Below are 21,104 nucleotides of genomic sequence, written 5' to 3' on the forward strand. Positions count from 1 at the left end.
GGTTTGAATGCAGTGGCTAAAGAATTACTTATGTATTGCAGGAGTTTATGATGCAAAAGATAAATGCTTTTCCAAGTTTGTTTTCAATTTTTCCAGGTTTCAGACAGAATTAAAGATTTTCCATGACTTTTTTGAATCAAAATAAAATTTCCGGACCATTCCAGACTCTCCCCGACTCGTAAAAATCCTGCTATAAGTGCATTAAATGAAATATTACATTAGTTGTACTATTATAATGCTTAAAAAAGTGCTGGAGCATTACTTAAATACACCGCCAGCTCAGTTATTCCATCCGAGGACTGCAGTTTCATGCTTTTTAGCTATCATCAGCTCCGGAATAGGAACTACCCGAGCGGGAGGCGAAAAACCTCTTAAGGGAGCTTGCTGGAGCATTGTTCTACAACAATAAAAACTTTAAAAAATTGTGTTTTTTCCATTGTTTTTGCAATTGATTTAAACATAGCAATTCAACTGCAACACAAAATTCAACTGCAGCAAACAAAAATTAAAACAAATGTGAAAAATGACAATTTATTTTTACACAGTCAGTATAATAAAAATCTTTATTTATTCACAAGATATACTTTTTTACATATGAAGTATTTCTACTTCTTTCTCATATTCTTTCTCTTTGTTCTTGACTTATGTTTTTCTTTCTGGTGATTCATCAAGCGCTCTTTTCTGGTTCGTGTTTTCAGTATTTCTTCTTTTGTTTTCATTTCTCTCCTTAATGGCTTTCCAGATTGATCTTTATTCCTTCCTCTTTTTCCTATTATGAACACATAAATGAAAGTTATTACCAAAATGGCATATTTTTTTCAAATTTAAATGTTGCTGCAAAAATTACAGCAATAGGTTTATTTTCAAGAATTAACTGCTAGTGAATTTAATGTTTTTCAGAAAATTGTATATTTGTGAAATAAAAAGTATATAATTTATGAGATGCACAACAAGCTTTTAAACAATACAATTTTTCAGCTGCAGTAAGGAGGCAAAGAGTGTTAGACAAATTATTAAACAAATTCTCCATAGATATTTTTATATAAATCACTGTTCAAAGTTGAAATCCATCACAGCATATCGTCACCTCAGAGCAACAGTAAGATAGCTTAATGTCATTTCTGGGATTAGCTATCTTACTGTTGCTCTGAGGTGACGATATGTGCAAGGGATGCGTATTAGGTTAGAACAAAGAAACCATCTCTCATAAATTCACCGAAGATTGCCTAGATTAGTGTTTTTAAGACTCCAGTTTCAATTTTTTTTTTAAACCTCACTCTCCCCCAATTTTACATCATTACAGACAGCTTAAACATTTTTGACCTTTTTTTTAGAGTTTGCAGAGGAGAAATCCCAAACCACGCCTAGCTTCAAAAATGGCTTAAAATTTAGTCTGATTTAAGGACACCCTTTAATGTGGCGTAAACATTTCATCTCGTCAGCAATCACACTCAACCGGTGATTCAGATTCAACTCGAAGACAATTTAAGAGCGCACATAATTTCCATTTATGCCTGTAAAGTTTGCAAAAAAAAAGAGAAAAAAACGAAAGGATGATCGAAAATAGCAAGTGAAAAAGAAAGACGATCAATTTGAAAAATTAGCGAGGATAGAGCAACTCCATGGTCTACAATGCAGTAAGTTGGAAATATCAGAGCTACCTAAAAAAAGTCAAACAGCGCGAGTCTAAAAGCCACTCCTCCAAAAGCATGTTGCAAACAAAACAAGCCCATGGCGGAAAATCGAAAGAATGTGGATGTACATTCGTGGTTATGGAATGGTCCAGTAATATTATAGCATATTTTTCAAACACTCAATTTTTCTTTTTTTAGTAAAAACTGAAGGAAAGTCATTGAATTTATTTCCGTTCTGACCTCCTTCTCGGAAATTTTGTCCAAGATGGAAATCCGCCCTGAGATGGAGGGTTTTGCACCCATGGTTCACACTTCATGTCCACAGCAATTTTATGACGTTAGAAGAGATGGGGTTTGGAATTTTGATCTGGAATATTTTCGAAATTGAAGTCCGAAAATGTAATTTTAGACCAAATTTGGTGATCGAAGGTCCCTCGGAAATTGCTAAAAAATGGAGTCTTAAAACGCTATTGTTGGCCATTTTGTCAGAGTTAAGGGAAGCGATGCAGTTGAGAAACCCTCCCTCAACTTTTCAATATTGAAGTTTCCAAAGATACAATTTTAGGCAGTCCTAAATGATGGTATGTGATGAGGTTTTTACCCCGGAAAGTTTCCAAAATCGAAGCTGTTAAAATGCAATTTGGCCTTCTTTAATGACATTATATTAGGCGAAAGCATGGGGTTCAGCATTCTATCCCGGAAATGTGTTGATATTGAAGTTCCAGAAAAGCAATTTTCTTCGTTGCTACAATCTGCACATGTTAAACATATCGAAAAATGTACACTGCTTATTTTACATTAATTTACATCCCTGAAATTCAAGTTCACGGAGGTTCTCAATAACCACACTTGATTTTCAAAACAAAATCTACCTTCTAAAAATCTTACAACTTATTTATGGCTGAAATTAAACGAGGGGGCTTTCTTGTATCATGGGGAAAAAAAATTGATGTCATTACTGCCATCTGTTAAGGAACAATGGCATTTTGTGTTTGGGTAACGGAGGTGAGAATTTATTGTGTGACACAATTCCTTATTCTACTAAAACAAACAAAATTCACTATATTAAAACATTAAATATACTTTATTAAAATAATGTTTAACAATATTTAAAAAAGGTGTTTCTTCAACTAATAAATCATTAATTTTTGTTATTTTCACAAAAACACATGATTTTTTGATGGCATGTATAAGTTTTTGAAAAACTTGGGGCCCCTTAGGAAGATGAGGCCCTAGACTCAGGCCTAGTTGCCCTATGCAGCAATCAGGCCCTGTAAACAAGTTATTAAGCAACATAAACAGTCACAGTGTGTGACATATCATGGAAGTGAGAATTCATATGCTCTGAACCAAAAATATATTGAAATAAATATTATTATCAAAAAATTGTTGGCAGGTTTTAATGGATATATTTTTGATAAAATTAAAAAGCCTTGTTAAATGAATTGTTTCTTAAACTTATTGTTGTAAGAGACATGTGACAGAAAAGTTACAAGTTTTGATTAATGACCCATATGGGGAAAAAACTGACCTTTTGGCTGCATTATTCTGTTCTTTCCAAACTGACTTTCTTCATCACTTTCATCATTATTATGTTGGTATTTAATTTTATTCTTTTCCTGCCATTTTTTATAGCTGTTCAATGTTAAAGATAAGAAATTGCAAAGTATGAGAAGTAATTTCTGCACAAATTGCAGCAATAGTATATCACAAAGTTGCTCTGAACTATTTGGATTATTAACACTAGAACCGCGGTAAGGGTCAATCTGACCCAAATCAAATTTCATTTCCATTTTTTCAGAGATTTTACAAGCGGAATGACTTGAAACTTTTTGACTTTTTCTTAAATTGTATAAATATTAACCTGTAAAAGAATTAGCCATTCAGAATTTTTTATTTCCAAGAAATTAATTCTTATACCTAAAAAGAGTCAGAATGACCCTTCGCTTAGTAGATGCAAAACGAAACGATTCTTGGAATCGGTAACAGTCTAAACTGCTCCCCAATTGGTATGTAAAGGACCTACAGTAGACACTGAAGGTTACATGGGTCAAGGTCATAGAACAAGACAGGTTACTGATAAGAAAAACTAGCTTTTTTCTTCCTTTTGTTATCTGACAGAGCTGCGTTTATACTACTAGTTGGAAACCATTCTTTGTCTCGGCAGAAAAATGTCAAGAAAACGTCGTTTGCTTTCGGTCAAGGAAGCTCTTGAATACATACAAGAGCTGTTACTATTATGTTGTATAATCTTAGTAGTATTACTCTTGTTCATCAAAAAATATTTTTTTGACTCTTTTTAAACATCAACGAACCCATTTTAAGCTGTGGGTCAAATTGACCCCTGCCCGCGGTTTTAGGTATACGGAAATTTCCGCGGTTCTAGTGTTAATTTAAAGATGTTGTTATTCAAAACTATGTCTGAATATACATTCTATTAAAAATAAAATCAACAATGGAATAAAAGGATAAATTTCCAAAAATGGTAACTTTGTGCTTTTTTACATTGTTGATTCTCATACATTGGCGATATTTCACAACTATTATCACCAACTCGTTTACTGGATGATTCTTTTCTCTTCAATCTGATGTCAGTTCCCTATCAGCCTTCAGAGCCAATCTTGGTTGAAATTTGAGCTCTAACATGTTTTTACAGCTCTGAAGTTTCAGGAAAAATCATCCAATATTTTAACGCTATTCAACGAAATGTCTAAAAGATAGGGTTCAGAACCATCCCACAAATAATTTTCGCTATTTGAAGCCCTATAAATGCGATTGTGATGCCTTTGCTGATGTTGGAGGAAGGGACGGAGTTCGGTACTCTCAGCTTAAAAATTGAACTTTCTAAATCACAATTTCAGAGGATCTGTGTTGATGTTAGAAGGAGGAGGCGTTGAAGACTCCTACTACCTTGATTTTTCCCTTTTTGTGCGCTTAATTTTTAAGGTAGTGCATGAGTCCCAAAAGTAGGGCATTGCCCCCTAATGCCACCCCCAGGCTATGGTCCTGAAGCTGAGCCAAAGAAGTTCAATCTAATAGAAGATTTATAATTAATACTATGCTGGCTCACTCTTTTATACAAGTAGAAAGAAACAATTTTTAACACTACATTTGGTTTACAAAAAGGAAAAGAACATTATTACAGATTGGGAATATTCAATTAACATTTAACAAAGAAATAAAATTAGTTACATGAAAAGATTTTCAATTAAGATCTTCAAAGAACACTCTTTAAATATAAATAACATTTTTTGGGGGGCAAGCTATACACATGCACAAATCAGAAATAAGCTATGAAGTAGAATATGAAAGGACAATCGAACCTCGTTTATGCAGACTAACTGAGACCTAAGGCAATCAGTATAGTCGAAAATACAGATATTTCGGGTACTGTGGGCAATAAGCAATGCATATCTTTAAATAAGCAGACTTCCACACATTATGAAGAAAAACCATATTTTTTCTACTCTAAATTTGAAAGCACAGTATAACCTCGATTTAACGATTTTCAAGGGACCGTAAAAAGGTATTTGTTAAATCAAGGATATCGTTAAATCAAGGAGCATAGACATTGAATACAATCAAATCCGGACCAATGAAATGCATCATTAAACTGAGAAAATCGTTAAATCGGGTATCATTAAATCAAAGTCATACTACAATTGTCTAATTTGTCCATTTTGAAAATAAAAGTTATCCTAACTATTTCACTTTGCCCCACCATTTCTCTACTTATAGTTACATTCTTGCTCTCACACTTTAAAATTATCTACAGGAACATACAACTTTTAAGAAGGATGAAAAAATGGATCTGGATAATCCGGAGATCCTGATAAACAAGGGCCAGATAAGTGAGGCCCTGTACAACAATTTTTCAAACGCAATGTTGAAAAACCAGGTAAGGATACAGGTCAGATTTGTAGCTTTTGGGAATCCACACACCACTCTCTGTTTTCATTTTCTTAGCACCTTCATGCTCAGCTTGAATGAACTTCTTTTTCTTACGATCCCTAAAATTTATGTAAATAATTATTAGTAACAATTCTTGAGTTCATTATTAGTACAAGAACATGGAAAACTAATATTTGAGATGTGACAATTGATATATCAGACCAGCTGCATGGAAAATGCATTCTCTTTATTCAGCATTAATTTACTAGCCAGACATAAAAAGTTTCGAGCTTTAGCCAAAATTCCTTTCCATTTATGGAAGTGACACAGATAACAATTCGGATGATTGCTTAGTGATATGCAATTGGTGAATGGACTGTTAAACCAATGTGAAACAAGATTTTTGAGAACTCTTTACTTATAAATTTTTTAACAGTATTAGCAAAATTATACTAAGAACATGGATTTTTTTCAAATCACTTAACACCTTTCAATTATGTTTTTGCTCCAAACAGAATATCAGGGATCGATTTACACATCTGGGTGCCAGGGGCACTGACAAATATGGTGCCCCTTCCCCCCCCCCCCCCCCACAAAAAATACGAAGGTAATTTTTGGATATTATTTTGATAGAAAGAAAACTCTAAAATAAATTCCTGATTTTCAATGTAAGAAATTTTTTTACAGTCGCAGATGGAGAAACTATGATGGTTAAGGTAAATCATAATGTGCTTTCTGCGTTTCTTTGTTTTCTTGGAGTAAATTCATCTATAATGTCCTTATAACCAAGTTTTGCGGTCAAACTTCTTTCTATTGATAATAGAGCTAATGAAGATAATTTACTATCAGAAATGAGATTACGCAAAGGACACTTAGTTCTCTTCAACAGAAAAAATGATCGTTCTCCACTACAATTGGAGATTGGCAAAGTCAAAAACAATTTCAGGGCTGTATCTACATTGGCAAAAGTATCCATTTACCAAGATTATGGATTTTTTAAAAACTTTTCGGTCATTAAACTTTCTTTTCCGATGATTGAACTAATATGAATAAATTCATCAGGAAAAGATTCCTCCAAATCACAGGAGTAATATTTTTAAAGATCTTTTGCACTTTCTTGAATATTTTGTTTATCGCATTCAAACAAGCAAGAAAATTTCTTTAATATTCCATCATAGGCTGACATCCTGAATTTCAGTTTTGTAATCAAATTATAAGAGATTACACAAAAACAGGAAACTTTGAAACTTTGCTTAGAGTCTAATATGACTTCTTCACATTGTTCATCATAAAACTGTTTTGGAATTTTTTTTCTGTCTTTTTGCTCAAAAAAAAAAAAAAAAAAATGATGACAGAAATTTGGTGCCCCCTTTCCTTTGGCGCCCCGGGCCTCGAATGCCCTGCCATAAATCAGTCCCTGCAGAATATACCTCTGATAAGAAAACAAGGTTTTGCATCACATACATCAAAATACTGTAGTTTGTAGGTAGAACACATTTCTTGTAATTCCTTTTTTTTTCATAACATTACCAGGCTCAGTTGTCACTTATTTCCAGTAGTGTAACTGCATTTGTCTACCTGTCCCCTCAGCAGGGGTGCACACAAAAATTTTGGGGCCTGTCACAAATTACTTTTAGGGGCCCCACTCCATATTGTTTAACCCTATACTTCACAACTAGTTTAAAAATAATAGGCCCGTTTCAGGCTGGGGCCTGGGTCAACAGGTGTTCCTTCTCCCTCCCCTGTGCATGCCCCTGCCCCTGAGACTGGTGTGAGTCCAGGCAAAGAGAAATGAAAGCTCACTGTATTCTTCATGAGGAAAACACTTTTTGTGTAAAGGTTAATTGCATCCTCATCGTAAAACTAGAGTTTTATATTTTAAGCAGAGGATTTTTGCTCATTTTTAATCCTCATAATGAATAATATTTAAAATTTCTTTACTGGGAGAGAAAATGTATTTTAAAATATTCTTCATTTTGAACGTGATCAAGAGTTATAATCTTGACCAAAAAAAAAAAAAAAAGTGTTATTGTTCCTTATCCCCCTTTTAGTTCTTCCTCCTAGCTAGTTCTTAAAGATAGGAACCCCTAGTTCCTGGTTTCGGAACGATATCAAAAGGGTTCGCACGCTAAGATAACATATCTGAAGCAAGTCCGCCTCCCCAGTTATTAATATTTATTACTTCAGAAAATGCAAATGAACTGAGTTTTTGCACAGAAAGCAGATTTTCTGCTTTCTATTAACAGAAATTTTTAGCTATTGAAATCATATGCTATAGTTTTGAAATAGGAAAATATACTATTTTGATGAGCTTGTTGGTATTTGGAATAGTTTGCCAGAAGCAGTTGTTCTTGAAAGAGGAGAATAGTTTCAAGAGGGTAGTTGATCTTCATTGAGAATTCATAAATTGACTAGAAACAGTTTAGCAACCTAAAATCTGCTATTGTTTTCCCCTTTTGCATGCGTATATATCTGCCTTTTTCTTCTTTTTTTTTTTGAGACATAAAATACACACGTTACATTTTAGTTACACTTTCAGTTTCCAAAAACAAAAAGACAATTTTTTAAAAGAACGTTCAGTTTAAATAAGAACAAGAAACAAATCTTACCAATATTTTACATTTTTATTCTTACGAACACTCTCATCATCATCTTTAGTAAAATCTAATACAGCTCCAGCAGCTTGATGTGCGAAACTTGATTCCAAACCCAATCTGAATAATTTTAAATATACAACAAATGAACTAATGAGAAAAAGTATAGATGTATCATAAAACATTTTAATAGAATTTAACTTATATCATTTTTAGTAAAAAATAATCCCAAAGCTTGATGAGCAAACTTAACTGAAAAGTCTGATTAAAAGGAAATCTAAGTTTTCACTATTTATACTGATTATTATTATCACTGATACTTTGAAACTTACAAGTAATAATATACATTAGAACCATTAAAATCCGAGGTTATTGGGGCTCAAGCTACCGTGGATTACTAAAAACTTGGATTATTCAAAAAACATTTTTCAGACATGACCTATGCACTTTTTTTTAATTACAATCGGACGTGTGTCCATGGGGGATGTTAACACATTTTTTTTTTTTTTGCGGCAAATCAATGTCAGTTTTATGCATCAAGTTATTACCTCATCTCAGTGGCAGATTTACTAGGGAGGCATCCCCCCCCTCCGTAACCGTCTTTTTCTGAAAACAATAATGTGAAATTGAAGAAACTACAGCAATTGCTACTATTTTTATCAAGTAGACTCAGTAAATTTGGTTTAAAATAGTTTTAGACAGTAGTGTAGTCGAGAATGGATGGCGTTTTTCACTTTTTAATTTTAACCCAAGTGTGCCCCCTCTCCCCCTCCCTTTTTCTGGAACTTTAATAACACTGCACGTCAAAAAATTTTAGAATTATTCTGCCATTATTCTTCCTTATTCTTATGTAAAATGACCCCCTGAATCTAAATACGACTGCCGTTCCCCCCCCTATGTGTCCTACTTTTTGGAAATGCTGCCTCCTATTTCTTTCAGTTTTTGAGCTTTATTGACATTATTTTTATTTGAAGGAAAAGGGAGCGTTACATTAGCCATTAACACTTTTCTGAGGGTCTAGAGAGGTGCAAAGTTCAAAGCATGAACATTTGGAGCAAGTTATGAGACTCATGGATGTATTCCCCACTAAAATATTTAAAACATTTTCTTCCTAGGGTCTCGTTTGCAATGTTTTCACTAATTTTCTACATAATAAGAGAAAACAGAGAATAGGACTCACTCGTATGAGCCCCATGTTCAAAAAATGTCCACGATGTAAAAAGAAATAAAAAATTCTGGAAGCATTGTAATTTTGCATAGCAAAAACCACGCTCTCTTACGTGTAAAAACATTAGTTTTTCAAAGCCTGGGTGGGAGAGGGCAATTGACTCTCTGCCCCCCTTCCCCATGACGGGTCTAGAGGGGTAGCTCTTACCGTTTCAAACTGCCACTCCCTTGTATGAACTGTAAATCCGCCCCTGCCTCATCTTATGGTCAATGAATTTTCTGGGGCAGTCAGGGAGTGTCCAGCAACCAACATACCAAAGGTATTTATGTATCTCAATAAGATAAATAAATACCTTTGTGCTGAACAGTAAAATAAGAAATAACAACATCAGAAAAGCACAAATTCGCAGATTATGCAGTAATCTTCAAATTTGTGCTTTTCTGACACTTATTTCTTATTTTACAACCCCTCAATGTCGTTTTATTATTTGCTGTATGTAGTTAATAAGTTTTACAGAAGGAAAAGATTCCTCTTTTCGGAATTTTAATAAAATCTTTTTTTTTAACTTAAAAAAAATTTAACTTCAAATATAATTGAAGCACTTCGGATTAAGCAGAACCTCAAACTTTCGAGACTCAGATTTCCGAGATTTTAGTGTAATATGAAAAGAATTTACAAACATACAAACTCTTAATTTATCCAGCAATATTCACAACAACCTCTATATTGTTTAATTAAACAGTCATTATATGATACATCGTATTGTGCATCACATGAGAACACATTTTTGATTCTAAAATAGTTTCAACTTTCAAAAAAGGTACACAATAAAATATTTTCCTTTCATAAAATATTGTTTTCAATGCATGGGGAGAAAATAAATAGATAAATAACAGGGGGAAAAATAAATAGATAAATAAAAAATAAAAATCAATTTACCCTTTTTCTTTATAATGTTCTGTAGACACATAAGATAAATAATGTTCAGTATCTTTGTAATCACTCTTCTTCTGTTTTTTATTTCGATTCATATTTTCTTTTATGGTAACATGTTGAGTAAAGCCCTGATAGAAGAAAAAAATGAAAACATTACCACAATTTAGGAAACTACACTATAAACGCAACTGCGCTAATAGCAATGCAAGAAAAACAAAATATGAATTAAGAGGACACAGGGATGAATTTGCTGCAATGCTACTGTACTGTCTTTGGCTTCGATTAGCAAAATGAATTTAAATGAGGTTTTTGGTACTTAAATTACATTCCCTCAAAGGAAAAGATGAAAAAAATATTGCATCAAAAAGCACAAGAAGAAAAATAAAACAAATACATAAAGAAAAAATTAAATGAGGTTTTTGGTACTTAAATTACATTCCCTCAAAGGAAAAGATGAAAAAAATATTGCATCAAAAAGCACAAGAAGAAAAATAAAACAAATACATAAAGAAAAAATTAAATAAAATAAATTAAAATTCAGGTGCTCTTTGACAGGAAGGACTCAGCATAATTCAGATGTGGGATCATAAAAAAAAAAAGATACAGTAGATTCCGGTTCATAGGACCACATTGGGACTGGGCCATTTTGGTCCTAATAACCAGCTTGTCTGATTAAACGAACAGGATTTATAGTAAAACATGCATTTACCGCCTCTTAGCCTTGAGCCGTCTCGAAATCAAATTCAAATACAAGGTGTGTGGGCGGCGGGGGGACCATTAAAATGTGTTTTATAATGGAAAAAAAATCTAACAAAAGCAATTTATTTCTTTACTTTTTAAATTTATAGTTGAGTGTGACCAGTGTTAGATTTCTTTAAGTTAAACAAGCTATAGTTACGGACATCCGCTTTGTTGGGGGCCCACAGTTTCCGAAAAATAGCGTCATTCTTCCAAAAAAAAAAAAAAAAAAACTAATTGGAAAAAAAAATCATTTTCAAGTGCTTGAAAACTTTGAAAATTTGGGAAAATGTGGGTATAAAGCGTCAATTTAAAAATTTCTAACAAATGCAGGGAGGGAGCAGAACGTCCCAAATTCAGTTCCTTTCTACATTTTGCATCAAAAACGTAACAATCATGATTCTCACATTTCTGTAACATATTGTTTGAGATAAATTTTTGTGACTCACATGTTTCAAATCTTACTATTTATTTCATTTATTCCCAGTATCAGTATTTTGGAAGCTCTTTTATTATTGCCAAGGCCGGGTTACCAAAATAGGAAGAAATTTTTTTTAAATCTTTGTTTCAGCTAAAAACATTTTCTGGAGTTCGATCAATTCAAAATGGGAAAAAATAAAATTTCGGCGACTCCTTTTTTTCCTTATCTCTTTCCTTCTTTTTATTGGTGCTGCCAAACATGTTGTTTTCAATTTGCCGACAACCCTGGGGGTATTCGCTGGACAAAGAAGATAAGAAGGGAATGTGCTTTTCAGCTTCCGGCTATTCAGTTACACATGGGGAAGATAATGCGTATGGAGGGAACCCGGAAATTTTTCAACCACGATTTCAAAACTGTCCAGTTACCACATGTGGGGTAGAAACGAACCTTTATCAAAAAAGAAAAAAAAATCGTTGTGAGGATCTTTTACATTTTGGGGGGGGGGGGAGGGGGGGGGGGGGGTACTCGCGAGAGTGTCACAACTTGCTACAAATGTTCATGCTTTTGAACTATACACTCCTATAACACTTCAGAAGAATAATAATGGTGAATAAAATTCTGTTTTTCCTATGAAATATAAATAATTGACGGGCGAAAACAGTGGTCATATTTTGATTCACTATCTCATTTTATATGAGAATCATCAAGAATTATGTCAGAATCATTTGATGGGATATTTTTTTTATGTGCAGTGTAATAGGTACCTGGGTACCCGGTTATTGAATATAGGTATAAAAACTTTAAATGCTAAAAAACTCCACCCAAATGTTTTTCAGAAAACAGTTACAACTTTCTTTAGTTTAGATTCATGTAAATAACAAGGATTAAGAGCAATTTTACAAGACCTAGTTAGAAAAGGTAAAAATTATGATAAAAGTCGCAAAAAGGTACCCGGGTACCCGGTCATTCACGATAGGGTTAATACATATTCAGATGATACCATTAAGTCTTTTTCATCAGCCTTTTCAAGGGCTTTATGTGGCAGTGGTACATATGTTTCCTGGTTGTCAGCTGCAGATTTTGGTTGTGTCTTCACTCGGTTACAGTGAGACTTTCTCTTTTCTCGCATAATGACATTGGCTTGAGTTTTTGCTAAAGGTCCAAGTTCAAATATGGTCTGAAACATTAAAACAGGAATAAATTTACTGAATTGCAATCAAGTTTGAAATAAATTGAAATATATAAAATTTTAAGATACACAACACATCCAAATAAAGTAAATATTTTTGAAGGGAGAAAACAGAAAATGAACATATTACTGTATTTGGCCTATAATTCTTCATTTCAGCCAAGATTTTATTTTTCTCATTCTCAGATGCATCTAAAAGAGAAAAAAGAATACAATATCTCAGCAATCAAATATCTCAAATTCACGATAAATATTTCCTGCACTTTTAAAAATATAGAACAATCTTGTTTATACGAACTAAAGGGCCCAAAGGCAATCCAGATTGTAAAATATGGTTATTGCAGGTAATACAGGTAAAATAAACAAAACATATCCTTAAATTAGCATATTTACCATTTTCTTGTAACAAAAAAAACACGTTTTACAGTAAAATTATACAGGATTGTTCACAGGACATAGAAAACAAAATATTTTTAAGAACTAGCTTAATGTTTAAAAGTTGGTATATATGCAATTATTTAAATAATTGTTCAATCGCATCAAAGCATTAACAAATATGTGAATTTTTCTTAGCAATTAATTGCAAATACATTAAAAAATATTTAATGAATATCAATTTTGGAGATGGTGGGGAACCCCCTTAAATAAATTCAAAACCATTAAACCATTAACTAAGATTATTTTTTTCCTTAACAAACAGTTAGTTTCTAAGTTCAGAATGAGAAAAAAACAAATAGGTTTGAAATTCAAAAAAAAAAAAAAAAAAGTCGAGAGAGAAGATCAGGGTTCATACTCTATTTGGATGAAAAAATTCCATGACTTTTCCAAGACTTTTTCATGACTTCAATGAAAATTTTCATGACCTCGTTACACAAAGAGAATAGCACTATTTAATCTCAAACTTTGTAATATTTGGTAATGAGCATTAGCAAAACATCTATATGAATGCCACAGCCTCATTGAAGCACTTACTCGTAATGGAAAAAATATAAGTGCACACTTAAAAAACTAAACTATTCTTATTTGTCTTCATCATATAAATGTAAGTAAAGTAAAAATGCAGTGAAACAAATATGATGATGCTTAAATGTCTGATATTTTTTTAAAAACAGGCAGAATGATATTGAATGGGACAAAGGTTGAATGAGTCATCACTAAATTTCAATAAATTTGCTTCAAATGTTACCTTTTAGTGTCAACAGTGCCATTAATGATCCACATAACTTGACAGTATTTTAGTTCTTTAAAATAAAGCCACATAGTTTCGCTCTTTATGTTTCTAAACCAGATCTTTTTTGAAAAAACCATTCAGTAATGAATCAATCTTCTGATTCAAAAATATATTTGTTTTGTTTAAAAACTTTCATATTTTCAAATGCATATAAATTAATAGGTTCAGAAATTCCAGAACATGTTTAATTCCTGACATTAAACGTAGCAGTGAGTCGCATGGATTAGTTTTGCATGCCCTATGTTGGGCACTACTGTTTTAGAGCAATAGAATTCCTCTTTTTCTGTATTCTATCGCCTGACTTAAGATCTTTATTTTCTAAAACATTCAACAAATTAAGATAAACTTTGATAAATTTAATAATAAAGTCCTTAAGAGTGATGGAATCGAACTATCGAACTTGCATGTAACTGAATTGCTTTTTTTTTTTTTTTTTGAGTGGGCGTGGCAAAACTAAAAATGTGAAATTTTGCTACTACAGAATGAAACATAATAAGTGTTGAAAATAACAGAAAATTCAAAATAAGTGATGTCCAGGCAGTAAAATCACATTGCAGAAAATGACAAGCAGCTGCGACAGAAGTGGATGCAATGAGATTTCAAAATTCAGATTCAATTTTTGGATCTTTCAATTTTCCCACTTTTAATAGCTTTTATGTGTTATACTATTAAATCACTCAAGATTTCTAATGCTCCTTTAGCTCCTGTTCATTTCTCTTTGTACAGGACATTTTTCCACGACTTGAAATAAATTTCCATGACTTTCAATGAAAATTTCAATTTTCCATGACTTTTCCAGGTCTGAAATTCTGTTATTTTTTTTCCATGACTTTCCAGGATTTCCATGACTTGTACGAACCCTGGAAGATAGAGATAAATGAGGGAGCACTTTACTTTTTTCTCATAAGAATTTCTGCAAAAAGAGAGAGAGAGAATAAAACAAAATAAAGCACTACATAGAAATAACTAGGAATTTGATTTGAAAACTAACTAACACATGGAATAAAATATTACTTGAAATAATTTGTTGTGAAATTTTCAAAAAAGTTTTCTACATGTGTTCATTTTGAGAAACAACTTTTTTCTTATTATTTGAGGGATTATAATTTTTTAGCAGAAAATAATTAAGATTTTCTTTACTGAAATATAAGATTTCAGCAAAGAAAGATTTGTACTGCATTTTCTTGTACATAATTCCTAGTTAGCATGTAGGGGAAAAGGGGCTCATGTGAACATGGTATGTTTACTAAGATTGCTTCAAGCAAAAAATCTGAAAAAATTCTCAATTAATGACAGTAGCAGTTATACCTCTTGGACAAACATTTAGAGCAATGAGCTATTTTATGTTTCTGTGGTGGCAACTTCCTTGTTTTCATAGTTGTGGAAATTTTTTTTATCACTCTCTTCTTCATGTGATATCATTTTAAAAACTAACTGCTAATCTAAATCTAACTATTACGAACCATTGTATGAATATTCAAGTAAATTTATGACAATGTTTAAATTTTTTTACTAAATTAAAAATGATTTATCTTTGCAAATTAGCTCTAAAGTAGACGATAGGGTACAAGTGAACAGTTCCCACTGATCTCCTTAATATTATTATTAGTGTAGGATATTTTAAGAGTTAATTAAATGTGTAAATATCTATAATTATTATTTTCCTATAATCAGATTGTAAATTTATTGTCAATTGTTATTTTTATTAATGAACATAAATAAATAAATATTTAATATTTTTAAATTTTTTTGTTACTAAATATTTGATCCATAATTTGGTGTTATATAATACTTACAGGAAATAAAAAGACACAATATATTTTCATTTAATTAAAAACTGAAGATCAAAATCATTTTTAAATACATTATCAAACAATGTATGAAGCTTAAAAGCAAAATATATATAGAGTAACCCTTAAATTAAAAATATTCTTTGTATTAAGTAGTCTTTGCATTAGGGGCATTCAAAGGTATTTTTGACATTTATGTAGAGTCTGTAACGTGACCTTTTTTGCCATAACTTTTTAGTTTACTGTTTGATTAGCATATTATTTTATTTTGATCTTTTCCTACCAATACACCAGCTCAAATTAAAATAATTTGCAAATCAAATGGTAAATTAAAAAGTTATGGCAAAAAAAGGTCACGTTACGGACTCTACATAATTTTAAAAATACCGTGGAATGCCCCATTAGTTTTTGTCTAGTCTATTCATGATCACAATAGGTTACAAGACTTTGGCAGAATTTGACAGTGAGCAGTTATATATTTGGGAAAAATACAGGGTGTCTGAGAAGCCTTTGACACATTTCAAAAATTCGGTAAAAAAAATAAACAAGATAGAAAGTAAAATTATATTACATTTATTACCTCATATAGTAAAGTTTTTTTAAAACGTATCAATACACCTCGATGCAGGGTTGGCCGGATTGGACCCAATGGTTTTTTTTGAAAAAACCCATTATTTAGCCCACTTTTGGGTTTTTAAATTTTTTTTAGAAGTTTGAAAAAAAATTGATTAATTAAAATACTTTCACAATTTAAACTTATTTTTTATTTGTTCTTTACCACAGACAATGGACATAAAAAATGAATTTTGAACTTTAATAGTATTTCTTAACTCTTGATGGCATTAAAAAAATACTTCAAAGATTTTAAATAAATATTTTAAACTTTTTTCTTTAACTGGTCAATAAATAACTCAAATTATCTTGACTTAGTCCTGTCACGTCTGTTTTTCTCAATATTTGTAGATTGCACAGAGGAAACTACTCTAGCTAAAAGGCTTTTATGTCAATTATTTTCTGCAAACCAACACGTCACAAATCTCAAATAAACAAGGTATATTTTTTAGAAATCAACAGGTTTCTCAAACGGTCAGACAGAAAACAGAATAGGATGTACAGTATTTTCATTATCTTACGAAAAAGTTTAATATTTCTTACTCTGTACACAGAAATAGAAAATCAGGCAACATAAAGTTCAAAGAAATGTCTTGATTAAGCTGGAATTCAGTAAAACAGGATTTTTAAACTACTTGAGGTTCTACAGTAGTTTTGCATAACAAAATAAAATACAATAAAGTGCAAAAAAAAAAAAAAAAATCGTAGTAATTACAAGCAAACAATAGATTTTATCACTTGAGAAGTAACTTTGCCTTAACTGTTGGTAATCATGGAAACTAAAAAATCTGAAACTTCACCATTCTTGGGTTCCGTTGTCTCTTTTACTTTTCTTCAGAAAACGCTGAATTTTCCAGCTTTTTTTACCCCAAGACGTTTTTTGTGCTTTGTCCATATACTTACGCTACAAATATGCTACAAGCACCCCACATTTTCCCTAAAAAAAGACAAAAAAACCCACATTTCTTTTAAAAAACCCAGCTTTAGTTGGGTTTTATTTAAAAAACCCAAAAAACCCTGGGTCCATGGGCTTTTTAAAAAAACCCCGGGTTTTTGCCAACCCTGCCTTGATGTGGGTCCCTTTCATCGCACGAAGAATACCCATCCTATAATCAATTTCATACCAAGTTTGCTCTAGCATTGTATCTGTAACTTGCGAGATTGCAGCTGTAATGCGATGTTTAAGATATGAAATGTTGTGCACTTTGGTGGAATACACAGTGTGTTTGACGAATTCCCAAAGAAAGAAAGCGGGGGCCACTGGATGGGACCATCTTGTCCGATCCACCTGTTTGGGAATTCTAGATTTAAAAATTGCCACACCCAATAATGCATTGCAATTTTGCGGCCATTTTTGCATTAAAAAAAAACTTTACTATATGAGGTAATAAATGTAATTTAATTTTACTTTCTATCTCGTTTATTATTTTTTTACCGAATTTTTGAAATGTGTCAAAGACTTCTTGGACAGGCCTGCATTTTCTTAGTGAAACAATAACTACAATTGAAACTGATGCAGTATAGGGTATTAACCATTTAATGGTACATGTTTCATATTGAAGAATTTTCCTTTAAAATATGATACTTCTCCTGCATTTTTTACCTGTGTTCATATGTGCCCCACTCTAGGGGCACATGTGAACAACTGCGGACGTTTTTTAAAATTACCATAAAGTAAAGAAATAATTTTTTTAAAAAATCCCCCCCCCCCCAAAAAAATACATGACAAAGAAATGTGTATTCAATTATGGGGATACTTTTGCGATAAGAAATTGATATTTTTTTGAAAAATTAAGAAATGAAAAAAAAAATTGTTCACATGTGCCCCTACTTGTAGTTTTTAACTTCATCATCTTATTTTTAAGCCTTTTTTGGTACTGATTAAAATTTCAAGATTAGTTTAATGTCAGTTTATCACATAGACTAGTTTTTTGGGCTTTTAATGTGCGTCATAGCTTGCTGAAAAAACTTCTGCTGCTGGGCTGCTAATTAAATAACATTTAGAGACGGACGAATGTAACATTTAATAAAAGCCTTGACTTTCTCTAAAAGGTGTTAAAAACATTAGTTGTTAAGTGTTCTTTGAATAAATTGAATTGTTGTAATAACTAGATGTCGCATTCACCCCATGATATATAGTAAACTCCTGTTTATCCGCGGAATTGGGCCGTAGATAACCTGCAAAAAGGCTAAAATGAGGGACAAATTAGGTAACAATAACCCTTTCTCAAAAGCTTAGAAGTATTGATGCATAATACTTTCTTCAAACAGTGAAAATATATACAGTGCAATAAAAATGTTAGTATTTTTGCACGAAAGAACTTAACATCAATTAAGTACAAGTGTATGTATGATGAAGAAAGCATAAAATATAAATAAATAAATAAAACAATAACAACTGAGTGGAAATTTACAAATTTTCGACAAAAAACCAGCTATTGGTACTTGCTTTTTACTGCGAAAATACATGCTCCTGATTGTTGATTGACTCATGGATATTTTGCTTGCCGATAATCGGGAGTTGACTGTAATGACAGGCTGAAAGGTTTTCTTCCAGAAATTTAGAGAGCCTCTTTAAATTGATTCCTTAATTAATGATAAAGAAAAATATATGCTCACCTTTAAAAAGGGGATGTATTTCCGCGGCTGAAAATGAAAATTCCTTCATTCTTTTAACAGATTCACTTGATGGAGCAGGTCTGGATTTAATGTACTTTTTGTAAGCATTTTCAGTAACTTTTTGCATAGATGAAAGATCAACAGATAGTTTGTGCCAGCAATGTAAAACTTCTGATTCATCATCAATAATATTTTGGGGCACAGCTCCACATACACTATCTAAAAAAAAAAAAAATAATAAAAAAATCAGAAAATCAAAACTCTTTCTAAGAAAATTTTTTCAAATCCATTTATATATTCAGCGGTATTTGCTACATTTAACATTATTTTGCGGTGCTTTTCCAGAAGAGTAATACAATAAATTTGTGATTATACATAATTTATAATTGAAGGATTTTTTTTTAAAAAATCATGATGCATGCTTTCCCACATGTACATATAGTACACGAGTGAGAGCCTGCAGGAATCTTTTAAGAGAATTAATTCATAATGCATCATAAAGCACTGAATAATGCAAAGTTTTTGGGGTGCAAAATAGAGTGCAAAGGGAGTCTCTGTGTTCCCTGTCGACTGTAAGTCTTTCAATGATCAATCCTCAAGTCAAAGCATTACTAAGAATCTATCGCATGGCAAAAATACAGATCAAATTAGTTACACAAATATTTTAAAAAGTACACCATGAAGTACAAATGTAAAACAAACTTTTATTCAATAATGTTATTTTTCTTTTAAATTCATTTTGACATGTTGTATGTTTTGTAATAACAATAAAAAAATTGAATTGTTGATAGAATAAATGATTTTTATTCTCAATGAGGAATACGTTGAATGTTTAACACAGTTTATGGAATCTAAAGAAATTTTTAAAGAAGAGTCACTTGTGTCAAGAATTTTATAACTAGCATTACTGCACCCAAGATTATAATTTTGTTATGTTTTGAAAAATGTTTCAGGTAATAACTAGAATTCTTTGCCCAAATAATAAAAAAACTTTTTTTATTGGTTGATAGAAAAAAAAAAACTTTCAAAAAACCAATTTTTGAAAGTCAATAAAAAACATTTCCAACCTATTTATCTATTAATTTGGTCTATTTTGTTAAACAAAAAGGAAAACTACACAAAAAAATATATAATAACACATAAAATTTAAATATATTCATACACGCAGCTATATAAGTAAAATAGTTCTAAAAATAAATTCAAAAATAAGAAAAGTGGAAAGACAAACCTTCATTAAAAAAAAAGAAGCTTTAGAACACTGGTTATCTGAACTCCAATCAACCGAACTATCCAGTTTTTCAAACATACTATCACTTTATCACTTTTTTTTTTTAACAATTGAGGAGCAAAACCAATAATATAACTCCAACTTATAAGAGCATAAAGATTTGGGAGAAGAGGGAAATCAAGGTCTCAAGACATTCTATGCCCTTAATTTCTGCATTAAAAATATGTATTCCAACCATTTAAAAATAGTCAGAAGCATCTCAGAAGTCCCTTGTTCAACTTACCAAACCTTTCCAAACTAAAACCCAAGATCCCGGCTTAAGTAGCGACACGTCTGCCATCTTGGGGTTAAACTTCGATTTCTTCCCATGTTTGCTACAGTGAACTAGCCTGTTTTGCTTCTGTGTGGCATGGAGATAATAAGAAACGACAATCAAGAAGCAAAGCATGCTACTTCATCATAGTAGACATAGGCAGAAAGCAGAATTTAGCCTCAAGATGGTGGACATGTTGCTATTTAAGCTACGATTTAGTATTCCAAGCCAGGATCAATCCTGACAGGTTTGGATAATCTGTGCTTTATTATATTTGTCTTACTGAAAAAGCACTTTTAGTTGTTTTAAATGCATGCAGTAAAATTTTAGTCTAAAATTATTTTGTGTTTACCTTCAGTTTCCATGTTAAATTTAGCAAATTTTAAAGGCTTTCCAAGAAATAAATGCAAATCTAAAAGGTATGGAGTTTCATCAGCTGATATAATGGAGAACGCTTTCCCAGATCTACCTGCTCTAGCAACTCTTCCTGAAAAGAACATTGGCAGCCATGATTTTAAATAGAAACTAGTCTTAAGATAAAAAGTGAGAAAAAACAGTTGACGCTAGATTGTATGAACTCTTGATAAAAATGAAATTTTTTTTCAAAAAGTCGAGATTTTGTAACATCAAATAATATTTCAGTAAAAGGTTTTTCTGTTCTTGTAAGTTGTTTGCAAAGCTGTGAGTGCTTGCAAATTACAGGCTCATAAAATAGAGCATCAACTGCTTTACAATTATTT

General features: G+C 31.8%; 1 protein-coding gene across 1 annotated transcript in view; it reads right to left on the reverse strand.

The window, feature by feature from the left end:
- Positions 1-545: 545 nt before the first annotated feature.
- Positions 546-21,104, reverse strand: part of LOC129235090 (ATP-dependent RNA helicase DDX54-like) — a 47,302-nt gene continuing 26,743 nt past the window's right edge. Inside the window, exons 9-17 of the mRNA XM_054868771.1 lie at positions 20,717-20,851; positions 18,824-19,042; positions 12,702-12,763; positions 12,383-12,559; positions 10,227-10,351; positions 8,135-8,239; positions 5,543-5,644; positions 3,166-3,269; positions 546-769 (exon numbers count right to left, since the gene is read on the reverse strand). Coding sequence (XP_054724746.1) covers positions 606-769; positions 3,166-3,269; positions 5,543-5,644; positions 8,135-8,239; positions 10,227-10,351; positions 12,383-12,559; positions 12,702-12,763; positions 18,824-19,042; positions 20,717-20,851 — 1,193 coding nt within the window. The 3' untranslated portion in view covers positions 546-605. The remainder of the gene's footprint in view (positions 770-3,165; positions 3,270-5,542; positions 5,645-8,134; positions 8,240-10,226; positions 10,352-12,382; positions 12,560-12,701; positions 12,764-18,823; positions 19,043-20,716; positions 20,852-21,104) is intronic.

This window comes from Uloborus diversus, chromosome 2 (genome assembly GCF_026930045.1).
Source record: "Uloborus diversus isolate 005 chromosome 2, Udiv.v.3.1, whole genome shotgun sequence".
Classification (NCBI taxonomy): domain Eukaryota; kingdom Metazoa; phylum Arthropoda; class Arachnida; order Araneae; family Uloboridae; genus Uloborus; species Uloborus diversus.